Source organism: Neodiprion virginianus, chromosome 5 (assembly GCF_021901495.1).
Source record: "Neodiprion virginianus isolate iyNeoVirg1 chromosome 5, iyNeoVirg1.1, whole genome shotgun sequence".
Lineage (NCBI taxonomy): Eukaryota > Metazoa > Arthropoda > Insecta > Hymenoptera > Diprionidae > Neodiprion > Neodiprion virginianus.
The window spans coordinates 3,379,551-3,394,091 of record NC_060881.1 but is presented as its reverse complement, the minus strand read 5'-3'; the positions used below and the strand labels follow the sequence as shown (position 1 = coordinate 3,394,091).

The 14,541-nt window shown below is 40.1% G+C and overlaps 1 protein-coding gene across 3 annotated transcripts in view; it reads left to right on the top strand.

The window, feature by feature from the left end:
- Nucleotides 1-13,363, top strand: part of LOC124306109 (mucin-5AC-like) — a 45,248-nt gene extending 31,885 nt beyond the window's left edge. For all 3 annotated transcript variants that reach the window (XM_046766296.1, XM_046766297.1, XM_046766299.1), the window contains 3 exons: nt 710-1,288; nt 8,829-9,109; nt 9,634-13,363. In XM_046766296.1, the coding sequence (XP_046622252.1) occupies nt 710-1,288; nt 8,829-9,109; nt 9,634-13,071 (4,298 nt within the window). In that variant the 3' untranslated portion in view covers nt 13,072-13,363. The remainder of the gene's footprint in view (nt 1-709; nt 1,289-8,828; nt 9,110-9,633) is intronic.
- The last annotated feature ends 1,178 nt before the right edge of the window (nt 13,364-14,541 follow it).

The window sequence follows — 14,541 nt, the reverse complement described above, 5'->3', positions numbered from 1 at the left end:
CCCTCCTATAAGCGTAGACATTGACAATTGATATGACAACCCCTTAATTAACCCTCACTTTGTTAGCAGGCGAGAATAATTAGTGCGTTGAGAAATGAAATCGCGTACAAAATCATCGACTCGGAAAGCCTGGAATTGTCAGGGGAATTTTTAAATCTGTCATGGAATAAACGGAAAACATCAGTTTCCTATCTTGGGAATTAGAAATTATTTTTCGAGGTAACAAGTTTACTTTTCTTCCTCGAGGAAACAAAAATAAATTGGCCTAAACTGACTTCTTTGCTGTACGTTATATTTTTCTTCAATTTGAATTGAATTTGAAACTGGGGAAATGTCGGGGAAAACTAGGTATTAGGTCATGGAATTTTTTTCCGAAAAACTTGTACCCACCCTGAATAGCCAAACTAAAGTGACTTCGCAGCCTAGCAGACATAGAAATATCGACTCGAAAAAATAGTGCAATGACTTTGAAGTTGCAGTGCATGGCTCCCATGACTTCGACAGGTCGCACTGACTCTGTGTGCCTTTGTTTCTGTAACCTGGAGGTCAATTATGTAATTTTACTTTTCACATTTACCCACCATCCAAGCATTCCGATTGGTTGACTAAACTTTGCAAACCAATCGGAATGCTTGGACACTACATAATCGACACTGTGTAACGGAACCTGGAACGTATGTAACCATGATTTTTTCTGTTTCCCTTACAGGTGACCTTGAAGTCGTGAGCCAACGTCTGGTGTACTTTGCAAGGAGCCAGGGTTCGACCGACAACATATCAACGATCGTCGTATTTCTGACAGATCCTTGTCAGATCGCGGCACGACATCCCTCATCTCATCCGCTGCTCGCGGATGTCCAGCTGAACAACATGGAGTCGACGAATCCTTTCCTGAGCAACGCCAACGGGCTGCAGTTTGACGAGAATCCGTTCGGCAAGCAGCACCAACAACAGACCAACGGCACCTGTGCCGATAACGATGAAAACCTTCGTTATGACGGACATTTCGACGCGCCGAGTAACGGGAAACATCCAAATTGCCCGGCCGAGTACGAAAGGAACGCTCACGGTGCACGGAACAATGAACAGGACGACGACGACGAGGATGACCTTGGTCCCGAAACCGACGTCGACGCGGTAGACGATGGTCTTGTGCTAATCGGACCTAACGAGAACATCTCGCGCAAGCTTTTCCCCGAAGAAAAGCATCGCGATGACCAGGAGCTATTTGAACATAAAGAAGCTCTCGTACCCCAGAGCGAATCGGTTGTTTCGCACTTGTCTGCAGGTAAATTTTTAATTGGTACCTACGGTAGGTTCGGAAATAATTTGTTTTTGTTTTTCTTAATCTTTCGTCAACGGCGTCTCACGCGCATTCGTGGAACAATTTTTTAATTGTTCATTCAATTATTTTTGTAATTAGTTTTATTTTTCATATTTTTTTAACACAGTCTGTTATACGTATCACGTCAATTAATTATATCATGTTTCTGCACACTGGCTGGTTTTTGTTGACGAAGGTGACGTGCGTCGTGCCTGGCGTTATCAACCACTGTGAGTTGGCCTCGAGGGGTTAATCATTTGTCGATTTGTGTAACTGATCTTAAGATTACAATGATTTCGAAAGGTTTCAAAGGATTTTTAAAGATTTCAGACGTTTCAAAAGATTACCAGAGACTTCATGGGAGTTCAAAGGGCTTATTTCAAAACCTAACTTCAGTGATTTCAAAAAATTTCCAAAGATTTCAAAAGATTTCACACGATTTCGGAAAACATCGAAAAATTTCAAGGATTCCAAGAGATTTCGAAAGGTTTCAGGGATTTCGAAGGATTTCAATATATTACAAGAGACTTCGTGAGATTCCAAAGGATTTTTTCAAATGAAAATTTTAAGAAATTTCACAAGATTCCCGGAAAAGTGTACATGAGATTTCACGAGTGATTAACCCCTCGATTGGTTCTAAACATAAATGCGAGTTATTTACGTCCAGAGATGTTTATGGTTGGTACGTTATTCGTGCAATGAAAAATTGCGATTTCATACCCTTTTATGAGTGAGAATTGTGCGAGTATTATTTTTTTAAATCGTCGAAAAAAAAGAAATTCCCTTCGAAAAGTACAGAATATTCAATTTTGTTGAAGAGTTTTGAAAAGTGGTCAACTTTTTCATCGAGGATTTTAAATGGTTCTAATGCATTTCATTGTAAATAAACTTTGTCAGTTTTCCAATTACTTCGCAGAATTTCAGTTCGAAATATTTTTACACGTTTCCCTGAAATTTTAAACGTGTTACATAGTCAGAATTTTTACAAGATATGAAAAATTTAACAAGATGTAAAGATGTATGATGCAATTCTCGTAACCAAAAGGACACCAAAAGGCGTCACTTATAATTATAATTAGATTTTTAAAGAAAATCCGGGGCTGCTGCATATCAAGCTTTTTATTCACGTGCCGTTTAACTCCTCTTCCGCCATACTAAATCTTAGCAACACCAGACTTATTTCAAAATTTGACATTCTTTTGCCCCCACACAGCGCGCACCGGAATAACTTCTAACTTTATACGCGGCTTCGGTACACCGACCTCGGCGATACAGCGAGGAGAGTAAAACTTCTATTTTACACAGTCCTTCCTCCACTCTTCCTGCCAACCACCGTCAAAGAGAACGGAAAACAATTAGATCAGAAGAAGAAAAGGAAAGATACAAGAAATAACGGCACAGGTTCTCGTCTATTCGGCTTAGTCGTGCTTTTGTAACGTCAGAAAAAGTAAATTCATATTGAAAAGAATTTTGCATAGAAAAACATTGAGTTTGATACTGACTGTAAATCAAATCGGTAATCATTGAAATTCTAATTCTTAAATATGGCAAGACTTTTTTCGACTTTCACTCAATCGTATCCCAGGCGAAAGAACAAGAGTATAAGTATGTACTCAACATTGCGTTGGGCTACTTTGCCATACGTATACAAACCCAATTTATTATATATATTATATACATATAGGCGAGTATAGGCGGCATAAACTTTTGGAATCGATTTCTAAAAAAAAAAAATAATCGTTGGAAGTTTAGATTCTAATCCCTGCTATCGTTGTAGAGCTCAGGGATATAATGTTTACTCCGAGGTTGTCATTACTTTTGGCTATCGTGCGTAGCGTTCAAAACTGTGCTCCGAGTGCTGATATCCAGTTGACTGAATGTCGACGCTCGTACGGCTCATGCTCTTATTCGCAACGAAGTTGGCCGACTTTCTGCCAGTTTCAGCTTTCACCACTGGGTTATCTCATTGCTGGACTGGTATCGGTGCAAGTCCCGGTTCCTGCACTTCCTGCACTAATTATCGTCTTTTACTCGTGAATTAGACTAGGTTTGTTACTTTTTATATACCTACTTACGGTGTTAGTCGACGCATTCTTCAGTATTTTATAGTAGACTAGACCGACTCGGTGTTGATTTATCCATTTATTTATATATACTTATTCTCTCGCACATTTTTCGGCTTAGGAATGAGTACGTCAATTACACCGCGATAACTCGCTTTTGACTTAGTGTTTGCAGGCTTGCACTTGCGTAAAACAATTCAATTGATTATCTTTGGAGTCATTCAAGCAGTTCCCAATTGTAAGTTCAGGATTGCTCCTAGTTGAAGTTACTCAAATTTTCGAAAAATGGCCTGAATTATTCCAACAAATTTTCAATCATTCAGTTGACATTGCGTCGCTTTGGATATCCAATCGTTGGGCGGTGATCAAGATTTGGAATGGCCGATGTATCGAAATTTCAAACATGCGAAAATAAAATGTCGACAGATGAATTGTTCGAAATCTCGATATATCGGCCATTCGAAATATTGATCCTTCCAAGTTTTGGCCCCCACCTCGACAGCTGCCAACCGTTAATGGGTCAGGGTTGCCACTGTTCAGGAAATTCTGAAAAACCTGCATATGTCATGGAATTCTGAAATTCTGTAATAGTCAAAAAAATGTCAGTGGTTTTTGTGAAAAGTCATGGAATCGTTTGCTACATTCTTTTTTTTTCCACAAAAATACGTCTCACAATTTTTTATTAAGCTTCAGATAAATTAGATCGAATACAAATTATTTTCACCATCGCCGGAAGTTTCTCTTCAAACGTTGAATATTCCTAAATATTATCTTACAAACGATCGTGCGCATCGGCTAGAGATGGGATAGTCTGACCCAAGTGACGGTTCGCGTTTTCATGAAAAAAAAAAATAAAAAAAAAACACGGGAAATACGCACATTTTTTCAATTTTCTTCAACCAATTTATCCGAATCGGTCAGGGAAAATTATACGGTTTTTGTCTGGAAAACCTGGCAAATTTAGGGAATTTTGCGATGTAGATTTAGTGGACACCCTCCCGGTGTTTCGCGCTTGCAATTTACTGCGTTATAAATATTAAATACGATTCAAATTTCCCGCCGCCCGGCCGCAGACCGGTTGGCGCGCCGCGGCTTCCGATTGGTTGAGACGCTCATTCGTCGTCAACCGGCAGGGCATAGCGGGGCAGAGGGATCCGGCAGTTGGATGCGCAAGGCTCTCGTAGTTGGGTGGAGTGCGCGTCTTTCTTTTCTTCACACATACACACACGCGCAAACACACGCACTCTCTCTTTCCTAGACATTTTTCCAACATCCTACGAAATTTCAGTTGTTTCTACCCGTGCCGTCCAGTTTTTCGCCACATTATTAATTCGCGGTGTGTCTGAAAGTGGTCACGTGTCTTGCCAAGGCGTAATTAATGATACAGGGAATAACTAGACGGTGAGTAAATCTAATTTCGACGCATAGCCGCGATGTTCCCGAAATATATATTCGTTTGTATTCTTATTTTCTCTTCTTTCCCTGCCTCTCTAACGACGATTCAAAAAATGCTTCAACGCACGACCGGCTTCCGGCCGGCTGCTAACTGACTCGTTGATAAAACAGTTTCGCTTTAGTTTCTATTTCCTTTTTCGTCTCATGCATGATTAGTGGATTTCATAAATCTGTAAATCTGCAACCGCGATTCGTGGCCAAGGATACTCTAACGTCACGAACAAACGCGAATTCACCGGTGTCGTTAATATCGTGACCAGGTTGGGCTAACTCTAGCCCCCCCCCTCCTTTCCTCTCGTCTTCTCACGGTTTTCTCTGAATGCATATATTCAACGTATGTACATTCAGTCTTTACCCGACGTTCGTGTTATTCGGATAAAAAATCACTCTCCGATTCTGTTTTAATTTTATTATTTTTTTTGTTTTTTTTTTTTTAACAAACTCTTGACTGACTCTTGACTGACGTTTAAAGCAAAGGATCGGAGACTTATTCCGATCACCTGCGTACCTACACATTTTCACTCACGTTCACATCATAGTCTGTTTTATGACAATAATCGAAATTCCTAACGTTTGAGTATCCTTTTCGTCGAGACTTGTCGATACGAGAATGGAATAAATATGTTCCTCCGACAAATAAGTTTAATTACGAATCATCGAACGTTTCGTTGTCGATTTATTCGTTTTCTTGTTATTATTTTGGCACGGAGACTCTAACGCGATTAATTATACGAGTGGATACATACGCACATAAAGTATACACGTGTACATAATAATAGGCAAGGGCAATGGGAACCGCTTTGTTTACGATGCGCTTTTGTCTGTCAAACGAGAGTTCTTGTTTTCAAATGTTGATGTGTATAACAAATTGAAGAATTTTATGTAAGGATGTAAATTCCTTTCTTGAACCTTCACGGACGACAAATACAATAAATAATCCTTAATCATGAATTACACGTGTATACCACACGCGTAAAAAATTGTTCGCTTCTCGGTATTTTCCAGTATATGTTAGGTAAAGTGTAATAACGAAATTTCACCCGTTTGCATGTGACGAAGTACTTTTTTTTTTTTGTTTTTTTCTTCTTAATGCACTTCCAAGGGCTTTTCCATGCACGCGAGTTTCTTTTCGCTGAACAATTCAAAAACTGAATTCCTTGAATAATTTCATTCAAATTGAAGTCTTAAAAATTTTAATACATCGTGGCACGTGAATTGTGAACTTGAGTAAAAACTAAAAAGGCGTAAAAAAGAAAAATACTTGTCTTAAACCAACATGCACGAGGTAAAATATAAGTTACAAAATAATGGATGACTTATCAACGACATCCGTTAACGGCTGATTCGACAAACGCCATCAACTCAGATTTCAGTTGAACTGTAGAGACTGACAGTACATATATTGGAGACAAATGGGAGGCTGGTAAAACCAGGCAGTATTGTTTTACTTAAATAATTGTTATTATGCTCTAACGACAAGGGAGATATTTTTTGCACGTCCGTGTATTCTCCGTTTTTAACAACAGTAATTATATTTATATAACGCAAGTATGGCTTACGTGTCATTTTTTTTTTCGAGGTTGAAGCTGGTAACGCTATTGCAACGATGAATGTTTATGAAAGATTGTATGTATCGTTACTTTGCAAATTTAGGATTGTCTGTAATTTAGTAAAACATAACGCATGCTTTGAAAACTCGTAATTTGAAAACCTAACTCTTTGAAAGTTATTCTAAAATTTTGTAAAAATGATTTTTCCTGATGTTTCATCACATTGACGTTAATAACTTCAACCTCATCTTTTTTTTGTCTGCATTTCGTACTTGAAGCGATCGTTTCTGCGATAGTAAAAAAAAAAAAAGAGCTCTCTTACGCTCGGCGTAATAATAGATTACGTAACAAGGGAATAAACGACTTTTATTCCTGTGTTACGTATAGGACTTTATTGCCGACTCGACTCTGGCCACATTTTACTGACTTAGAAAGAAAAGAAGAGAAAATCCAAAAAACGCATGCAAGAAGTGCATGGATGCAAATCAGCAGGAGTTAGGGCATGGAGGCGTAGAGAGAGGTCGAAAGGGGGGGGGAGGGCCCCAGTGGCATTTACTCTACATTAGTAACATCAACAATTCACAAGATAATCAATTGATATTAAATTTTTTTACTGTAACGAAAAAAATGGCCAACTTGTTTGCATTTTTTGTATACGCTTCATAATGACGGATCTTGAGAAACTTGGTAGGTGGAAGTGTCTTATGGTAGCCGTAGATTTCATCCACCACGGAAGAAGTACGCTTCACTTGGACAGTAAACCCACCCGCGGAAATAATGGACTATTATTCCCGTGTTAAATATAGGAATTTATTCTCGACTCAACTCTGGCCACATTATTGACTTAAAAGTGGTTTCCTCTTACGTGTAAGTGTGATCTACCAGTCTGAAAAGTATAATGTTACCGAATGTTTATAATAATACAGAGATAAAAGTGAAAAAAATAAAGGGAAAACCAGTAAAACTGATAAATTAATTTGTGTGAAATATAAAGTCATATTTCCCGTAAATGCGGGAGAAAACTGGAATTATTTTTCTCATAGATGAGGGAATAAAGTAAAGAGGGAATAATATGCCATATTTCAGGTAAAAAAAATGAACGTCATGGTTGAGTTGGGAATAAAAAAAAACCTACTTCGACTCCTTGATGCACAATCTACTATTATCTGACAGAGGTTGATAAAATTTCACTCTTAACTTCTGACTCGTTGGTGATAATATAAATGACAAATTGAAAATCAAAATTAAACATGCGCCGGGTTGGCACGAGATAAGGTGAGATTTACATCGTAAATGCAATGGCCCCACACGCAGCATCACCCAACTGAAAACGCTAGGAAGCTATCCGGGCCTTGAATATAGCAAGAACCAAAGCGAGACGCGTGTAGGTATAAAATTAGCTTCTCGGCACCTGGTATGTCGTGTGTGCGCGCCTGACGAGAAAGGCTGCATGTCGCAGGGAAATGAAGAACGAAACTGTCCGCCCCGATTGGCGTTACTACTCTCTCGAAGCGGCGACGGTCGCTTATCGCTGATGTGAAACTTTTTATTTCACCAATTTCGTAAAACTTAGAACTACGTATGCTCGGATTACCGCGCTTGCCAGCTTTGCATTTGTGCAATTCAGAAAATAACGTCATTTTCATCGACTCATTTTCTAGTTGAAGGTCGTCAAGTCCGTGTCACGGCTTTGGCAAAGTTTGCGAATCTTATTTCAATATTTCGAAAGAATGATCGAATGTAGACCATATTTGCCTCGACTTGCATGGCGAGTTGTTTTTCTCTTTGATGTTTGGCCTGATCAATAACAGATTTGTCCTTTCACATTTAATCTAAACTTACAACGAATCAATCGAACCCACTTATCACTGCCCAATGAAATGTTGAAAAATCATTACCCTGAGCATTGAATTACCGGTTTTTCGTACAAAGTACGAACACTTCGTTTTTCCTTTGCCGCGCGCCGCTTCAAACGGCGTGGGAGGCTTGGCGTTACGACGACGAGGAGCCGCAACTTTATTGTCTCGTGCAAAGGCCCCATCCATTCTTACCCTCTCTTCAGTTTCTCGCTGTTGTATTCGAGGTGCGGCGCTTCAATTTCCGCGGAAATCCAAGAATGTTTTTTTTCTACCTATTTTTAATTGGAGGAAATTAAATGTACGTAGTGAAACAAAAAACTCGGGGTGACGATCCGATATGCATCAAAGTTTTTTATCTTAATTTTTATGCCGACATAATATTGTGAATCATCCTTATATCTATATTGTACACATGACATGTAATGAGTACAAGTATAGAACATGACACAGTTCATGACTAACAATTGTGTAGTATCGTCAGTTTCCAACTCCATGATTCCGCATTAATAATAACCTGCTAAAATGTGATTCCATACATCCTCGATTTAGACGTCATCGAAATGATTTCTCTTTCCAGAACCTGATCAGCATGCAGTAATACCTGAAGCAGATAATGTAGCAGATAGCGAGGACTCTGAGGACGAGTGGAACTATTATCCGAACAAGGAAAAGGAGCGAACTACGCCTGCGGAGGTGGTCGACCACAAAAACGACAAGGCGACAACCAGCGTCAAGCCTACGAACGAAGCAGTTGATTGTCCAAACGAAACTCAATTGCCAGAAGCTGTGGACTTTGGCAAAGACGATTTACAGGATCACCACAAGGAAATAAATAAGTCAGAGCAAATTGATTCTGATGTGAGTAGTGATTAAATCAGTTTTTGCGTGTCATTGAAACTGTCAAGCCTTCCGGAATTTTTGTGACAGTATAACGACATTATTTGCTAGAATGTGTCAAATCTTGCATTGACAGGATAGTGACGATGTAAACAAACCATGAATGATGAGAGAGTAGAATCGGTCTGAACTAAATTTGGCAAGTTATGGAATACTTTTCACTTATAGACAGGCATTGAAGGAGCATTATTTTTGAATTTGTAAACTTGAAACTATGTGGTATTTTCTGCTTGTTTTGTCGAAGATTGAAAAAATGACGTATTTATATATTACGAAAGTGTTTGACAGCTCATGCCCCTGTTCGACCAAGTTGGCTGCTTTGCTTTCCAGACGAAAATGTTGTCGCGGCATGATTTCGCTGACCAATAGATTTCAATTATTTTGTGCATGCACCAAAGTTCTCTCAGATTGCTAGGCTTCTAAGCTAAGATTATTCTGTCCTTTGTACGTCATAAGAAATATTCTTATTCATTTGAATTTTTCAGATTTGTGCCAAACAAAAACTACAAGTGGAATTCGCAACCAGCGAAGCAGGTCAAGAAGATATGGATTTCCAATTAAATCCAAACGCAGCGGAATTCGTCCCGGTTTCTCCGCCAACAATGCTATCAACCAGGACAGGCTTGACCAATGATTTCCTTCTGTCAGGGTCACCCCAAAAGCAGACCCCTGAAATGGATGATATACCAGTACCCAGTCAAGGAGAGTTTCAGATTGAAGTGTCCCTCCGCCCCCATGAAACCGAAAATTCGAACGAAGAGTCGACCAAGAATTTGCTGCAGCCTGAATTCACAGATTACTTAATGGATCCGCAGAAAACCGGGAACCGAACGCCCCATGGCTTAGATGAGTCTGCAATATCATCCACGAGAGCCGAATTCGGCGACGAATCAACGACTAGCTTCATGACAACAACGGATTTCCAAAGAACTGGAATATCTATCACAGACGACTCGTTTGTAGGTTCTGAACGCGGAGATTATGACATTTCCAAAGATCCTATGGCAATGTCCTTTACACCAGGCGATTTCCAAGCCGCATTTGACCAGGGCTGTGACTTGAACATCGTACACCAGCTTAACGACTCGGACCTAATGGGTGATGGGGACGAGGAAAACACAGGAGATATAAACAATGACGGTCTCACTGCTCAGTCACCCGAACTTCATCCAGAGCTCACAACTCTTGTCACCCCTGGCTCCGATCACCCTCCACCGACAGCCGCTTTCCCGGATAGTAGAAACGAACCAATGCTCGATCTGTTGGGCGAAAAGATCGAGAAAAATGACGACCTGCCTGGAACGGAAATATCCAATCCATGCTCCCCAGAACCATTGATAGCAAATGAGACTAGCCTGATGTCTGGAATGGTGGAGTTGATTCCATCCTTCAGTACAGCCTCCGGTAACGTTGTCAACACACCGTCACCACAAAATTATTCAGGAGACACAGGGTATCATGCTGTAGACTCTTTCTCAACACTGGATAGTGGCATCACTCCAGAACCAGCGCCGCGTGTTTTCTGTACAGAACTCGGTGAAGCGGAAGTTCTCGGTAAATCGCCGCAGATTGATATTGAAACTAACATTTCCCCAGTTCCCAAAATTCTCACGTCAGCCTCGCCGGGCATGGAAACCACTAGCCACCTCGAGATCTCAACCTGCCCGAAGCCCGCCATTTCATCGTCACCGAATTCACCAATGCCTGCGACTGAAGGTGACACGACTTTACCAGTTCGGAATGAAGTTACGGACGTTTCTGAATATGTTTCATTCACAAAAACCGAAAACAAAGACTCCCGATTATCACCACCACCCACGAGCGAACCTCCGGTTGAGGAAGGGGATGCATTTGCATCGCGAAAAGAAGAGTCCCATTCAGATCTTGATGCTGACGAAAGAAAAGTTTCAACGCCGTTTGAAGGTATTCCTGTCACACCACCCGTGGCTCCGAATGAATCATGCCTCAATGAAGAGGTGAATACTTCGCCTGATGAGCATTTCAAGCTTATGCTGGATGAAACGTCAACCCAAGAATCACCAAATACTGACATTGAAAAGCAGAAAATTCTTGAAGAACTTTATTCTGAAATTCCTAAGCAAGAGGTCATGCACGAATCACAGTTTCACAACAAGTCGACCGAGGATTTGGCGCAAAACAAAATTCTGCTTAATTTCACACATCCTCCGCTTAGCAACGATAGCATTGCGCCGGAAGCATTGATGTCAGAGCCGATTGCACAGCAAGAGATTACATCAGCATTGTCTTCTGAGCCGGAAGTTATAGAAGATAGAGCTCTAGAACTAAGAGAAGAAATGCGGACAGAAAATAACACCAGTACAGAGGTGGAATTGCATAAGGAAATCGTACTGGATAAGGAAACTACTGTTCCTGAAAGAGAAGTGTCCGAAGGGGACCCAAAAACTCTGGAGAACACTATCAACAAAGAACCAAAAATTGACACACCAGTTATGAACCTATCCGAATCCATGCAGGAATTCACTGGCTTGGAAAAACAATTGAATCCTGAACTACATACTGTTCGTCCATCAAACGGAATAATTGTGGAACCCGAAGTGAAAACCGAATCTCAAAGCCTGGCCCCTGAAGCTGTTGAAAATTCAGTTGAGAAGAGCACTGTAGTGAAATACGATGATTCTAGGGAACTAGAAGAAAGCGAGACGGTGGCAAAAATTCGAGAAGATGAAAAGAATGACAATGCAGTGTCAAAGACTGATGAGTTATTGCCTCGTGCACCTCTGTCCCCAACTGTGGCCGCGTCTGTTGCCGTTGCAGCAGCAGCCACTGCAGCAACAGTTACAGCATCACCTACTACAAAAACAGCAAAGGTGAAACCTGCGGCCAAAACAGGATCCAGAACTACGACGGCGGCGAAACTCACAAACAAATCAACACCAACTTCTCCAACAAAAAGTGTTGGTGCAGCTCAGCGAGTGATTGGAGCTTCAGCACCAAAAAAAGCAGTTACCGGTAGCACTATATCTCGTCCCAAACATCTGGAGACTGCCAAAACGTCTGTCACTGGCACTATTAATAAATCTCCAGCGGCAAAAGCTCCTGTGAAAGTGGCTTCTCTGACCAAGACGTCAACAACTCGCACCAGTGTATCCTTAACAGCAGCACCCAGGTCGAAACCATCCAGCACTACTTCTAAACCTACTCCAATTTCCAGTGACAAGAAATCTACAGCCAACGGTGATGTGAGAACTTCCAGCAAGTCAGCTCTTTCTAAGCCGGCAACCCGTTCTTCGACAGGTATGTCAACCACTGTCTCCAAGACTACGATGAAGCCGTCAGCAACAGCTCGTCCAACTTCTGCTACATCTACTACAACAACAGCAAAACCGAGGTCTGTTTCCGCTACAACTACGTCTGCAAAACCTAAGCCAACAAGCACCTCTGTATCTTCACCTCGTCCAAAGACCGCTACAACTATCGGCGCGACTGGACTTGTAGCAAAACCCAAATCTGCTATGCCAAAATCGCCAGCAGCTGACAAGCAGGCAAAAGAGACAACGAATAAACAATTGTCCTCAGCACGCGCAAATGCATCAACGCTAAGCAGAACTGGACGTTCTTCGGTAACGGGTACGAGCACCACTTCAACCACTGCTAAGCGAAACTTGACGAGTAAAAATGCTGCTCCAGCTACCACACCGCCGCAAAAAAAACCAGCGCCCATAACGAGACCAGGGGGAAAATTGTCAGCGGTAAAAAATTCTACGACAAAGACAACGATAACGACTTCAATTGAGGCCGAACACGTCCAGAACGGAATTACTGAAGTGCACGAGCAGAAGACGATAATATCAACTAGTACTATCGAAGAAGACGTACCGCAAAAGGATGCATCTCTGGTCACATCATCGACTGATAATCAACTGATCATGACTGCTGACTGAATACGACTTGGATCGTCGGAGTATTACAACAAGGACCATTACGCACAAGTGCGCATACTTAATTTCGGAATAGCTTGCGCCGATAGTATACGCCGCGCTACTGTAGTTTTCTTATGAATTCGAAAAGTGAATTGAAAAACCACAATGCATTCACAGTAGTAGATAGGAAAGTAAAGAGTAAAAATTTATACTATAATGTTTACGTAATGGTAAGAATTAAAGTAAAAAAAAAAAAAAAATGACAAAAAAAACGAAAAACGGAAAAAATATCTATCAATTCATAATTAAGAAAGTTAAGTATACCTATGCTATATATAAACAATCACAATATACTATTGCTTAACTGCTTCGGTGTGCTGTGGAGTTGCATTGATATATGAAAAATCGCGGTGAAAGAGGAAGGCTTGAAACCTTTGTTGTGTAAATAATCAGACAAGTTTGAGAATTACTTATTATTATAACGATACAATATTTTGAGAGTACGTAATTTCGAGGTGCTCGTTTTAGGTGATCTGCGTGCGGTATAATAATTATTATTTGAAGAGATTTCATAAAGCAAAAATTTGAACGAAATTTTCTAAACACGAGAAAAATAGAATCGAAGTATAAAAAAAAGAATACCATAAAGTCATAAATTATAAGAGAAAGACACGCCGCCCCCGGATATCGCCTCCGAAAAGTGACTCCAGCCTACATTTTACGACGAATTAGGTATTCTTAAGCGCAACGAATGGAGGCGGTGAAATTATTACTATTATCATCATTATTATATCATAATGACATAGCAAAACTGGATGATTTTTTTATATTTTTTAATTTTATATGTGCATGTTATAAATGATAATTAATCATCGTATATCGTAATAATGAAAGTCCTATTTATTTTGTTTGTTCCTACCGAAGTTGAGTACATACGGATTATTTTCGTCACCATATACGTATTACCATCAGTGTACCGCACCTTTATGATTTAATGTGATACCTTATTAATTAATAAATTCGAGCAGTATAAAAAAATGTAATAAAGTTTATAAAAAAAAAAAATATATGTATATGTATGTATATTATTCCACGATGGAACTATGCATATTCAAATACGTGCACACATGTAACTTTGGTATACCTTTAAGCTTTCGGTGCATGCAAAAATTTCAACTCGTGATCAACAATTATCAGAAGATTTTGATCTGTCAATGTTGAAAAAAAAATGAGTCGACACGTCTGTGGAATAAAGTATCGGTACATGTATCGTGACACAGCGCACGTTTTATCTCACCCAGCAACACGTGAAATCAATGAGATTTGTGTCTGATGTATTCCTCATAAATTATACGTGTAGTTTAAATTATATATGACTAACTATTCGGGATTAAAAGATCACTGGAATCGGTGTATGGAACGTTTTTCGTGGTACAATATCTTGATGCATATCAATCAGCACAATCAGCTGCAATGAGATACCAACATTCA